Source organism: Cannabis sativa, chromosome 3 (assembly GCF_029168945.1).
Source record: "Cannabis sativa cultivar Pink pepper isolate KNU-18-1 chromosome 3, ASM2916894v1, whole genome shotgun sequence".
In the NCBI taxonomy this organism is placed as follows: domain Eukaryota; kingdom Viridiplantae; phylum Streptophyta; class Magnoliopsida; order Rosales; family Cannabaceae; genus Cannabis; species Cannabis sativa.
The window spans coordinates 8,175,090-8,177,821 of NC_083603.1; the positions used below are offsets into that span (position 1 = coordinate 8,175,090).

Genomic DNA, 2,732 nt, shown 5'->3' on the forward strand with positions numbered 1-2,732 from the left:
GGTATGGATTTTTTGTTTTGTTTACATTTTTATGGGGTTTTTGGATGCCATATTTTTGTAAATAACTTATCTAATCCCATATTTTATACCTTCCACCATTCCCAACTCCGACGGTCAAACCTCTGGAGCATCACCGTTATGACACCAGCTCAACTTACCGAGTTCGCATAGGGACTAGCCAACAGCGAAAAAATATTTCTTTGGGTCATACATCCCGACCTTGTAGCTGACGAAACGACTGTTCTTTCGCCAGAATTCGTCGCAGCGACGAAGAACCGGAGTTTGTTAATGAGTTGGTGCCCTCAAGAAAATATTCTTAACCACAAGTTAGTCGGAGGTTTCTTGACTCATAGTGGGTGGAACTCGACGGTGGAGAGTATTTGCGGTGGCATTCTGATGCTGTGCTGGCCATTCTTTGCTGAGCAACAGACTAATTGCAGGTACAACTTTGAAGAATGGGGGATCGGTATGGAGATTGAGAGTGATGCCAAGAGAGATGAGATAGAGAGTTTGGTGATTGAGTTAATGGATGGTGTAAAGGGTGGTACCATGAAGAAGAAAGCTCTGTTGTTGAAAAACATGGCGCTTGAAGCAACCACTGCCGGTTCCGGGTCGGGTGCAGGATCATCTTTTGTGAATTTTGAGAAGGTTGTTCACCACCTGCTACAAACTCAATCTTTGACCGATTAACACAGATTGAATTTGCTTCCCTCTATCAACTTGGAATTACTGTAGTAATTATTTATCTCTGTGCAAGCAAATTAATGTTTTTTATTTTTTATTATTTTGATTTAATTTGTTTATGTTAAATTATTAATTTATTATAATAATGATAAAATAAACGTGTTTGAATTCAATAAAAGTTTCATATATGTACTATTAACTAAACATAAATATCAAGCACAACAATTCTCTCTCATTCTCTATGCAAAAAATTTACATCTCCAAGGGATACAAGGAGTCAGCCAAAAAATAAAAGAGAACACCTAAAACCAAACATTTTGAATAAACCAATCCTTAATATGCCCCTTGTTAAGAGTTAGTTAGTATAAGTTTGTTATTTTTACTGGTTTTACTGTTTTTTCTGTTACAAGGATCGGTTGGCTTCTAAGCCAATTCCTTTGCCTATAAATAAGTGTAATCTTACTGTTGTAAATTCATAAGATGCAAATCAATAAAACACTTCTTTTTTCTCTCTGAAATCCTCTGTTCTAACATGGTATTAGATGAAATAAACTAAAGCTTCAAGCAGTCCACTTCGAGCTTCAAGCATCAAGATCTTTCTTCTCCGATCATGGTGCGTACTCGGGCCACCAGTTCTGCAACAACGTTTGACGATCCTTCCAGAGTTGAAGCACCAATGGCTCCTCCACCATCAACCACTTCCGCTGATAACCCTCCACAAACAAACCAATCTGTTCCTGCTCTGCGTCGATCCACTCCAGTCGACAGACCAGCTTATGAAGATATTAGATCTCCCTTCTACATCAGCACGGCTGATCATCCAGGTCTCTCCCTTGTCACTCCAGTTCTCTCGGACAAGAATTTCCAATCTTGGAAACGAGATTTCAAGCTATTCATTGGAGCTAGGAACAAGACTCCATTCTTGGAAGGTACTCTTCTTCAACCCCCTGAAAATGACTCTCTTTTTGATCATTGGACTCGTTGTAATCAACTTGTCGTGTCTTGGATTTTACACTCGGTTTCACCTGAAATCAAGAGTAGCATCATGTACTTTGATACTGCTCATGAGATGTGGACCGTGTTAAATAATCGATTTAACCAAGCTAATGGTCCCAGAATTTTCGAATTGAATGAAACACTAACCTATCTCAATCAAGGAGATGATTCGGTTAGTGCATATTTTACCAAATTGACAGCTATATGGGATGAAATACACCAACTTAGACCCTGCTCATGAGATGTGGACCGTGTTAAATAATCTATTTAACCAAGCTAAGGGTCCCAGAATTTTCGAATTGAATGAAACACTAACCTATCTCAATGAAGGAGATGATTCGGTTAGTGCATATTTTACGAAATTGACAGCTATATGGGATGAAATACACCAACTTAGACCCTGCATCCCATGTACTTGTGCTGCTGCTGCACAACACTTGGCCCACCAAAATCATGACCAAATATTACAATTCCTTAAGGGTCTCAATGATTCATATCAGGCTGTGCGAGATCACATACTCCTTCTTGATCCTTGCCCTGCCTTGAATAAGGTCTTTTCTATGGTAATCAACCAAGAAAGACAAAGGTCTCTAGGACATCGATTACTTCCTCCCTTGGCTGCCACTTCCAGTTCATCGAATCCTCAAGATACTGCTCCTGCAGCCAATGCGGTTTCAAAGAACAAAAGGCCACGCCCACATTGTACAAATTGCCAAAAGCCAGGCCACTATAAAGACAAATGCTACTTCTTAATCGGCTTCCCTCCTGGCTATGGCAACAAGAAATCAGATTCCACCACTACAAGAAAATCTGATATGAACACCACTCTTACCAACAACCCACAAGCTTCTCAAATCACCTCTTCAACACCTGATCTCAACACACAGCTTACACCAGCACAATGCCAACAATTAATATCGATGTTAGCACAACAACTTCAACCAACAGATGCCTCTACATCTGACAAAGTCGTGATTAACAACTTCTCAGGTATTATTGACCCTTTCTTGTGGATTATGGATAGTGGCACAACACATCATGTATGTTGCCAC

The 2,732-nt window shown here is 39.9% G+C and overlaps 1 protein-coding gene across 1 annotated transcript; it reads left to right on the top strand.

Moving 5' to 3' along the window:
* The first annotated feature begins 272 nt into the window (after positions 1 to 272).
* On the top strand, positions 273 to 868 carry LOC133035414 (7-deoxyloganetin glucosyltransferase-like). Its single transcript, XM_061111286.1, has one exon. The coding sequence runs from the start codon at positions 289 to 291 to the stop codon at positions 688 to 690; it is 402 nt and encodes a 133-aa protein (XP_060967269.1). The 5' UTR covers positions 273 to 288; the 3' UTR covers positions 691 to 868.
* The last annotated feature ends 1,864 nt before the right edge of the window (positions 869 to 2,732 follow it).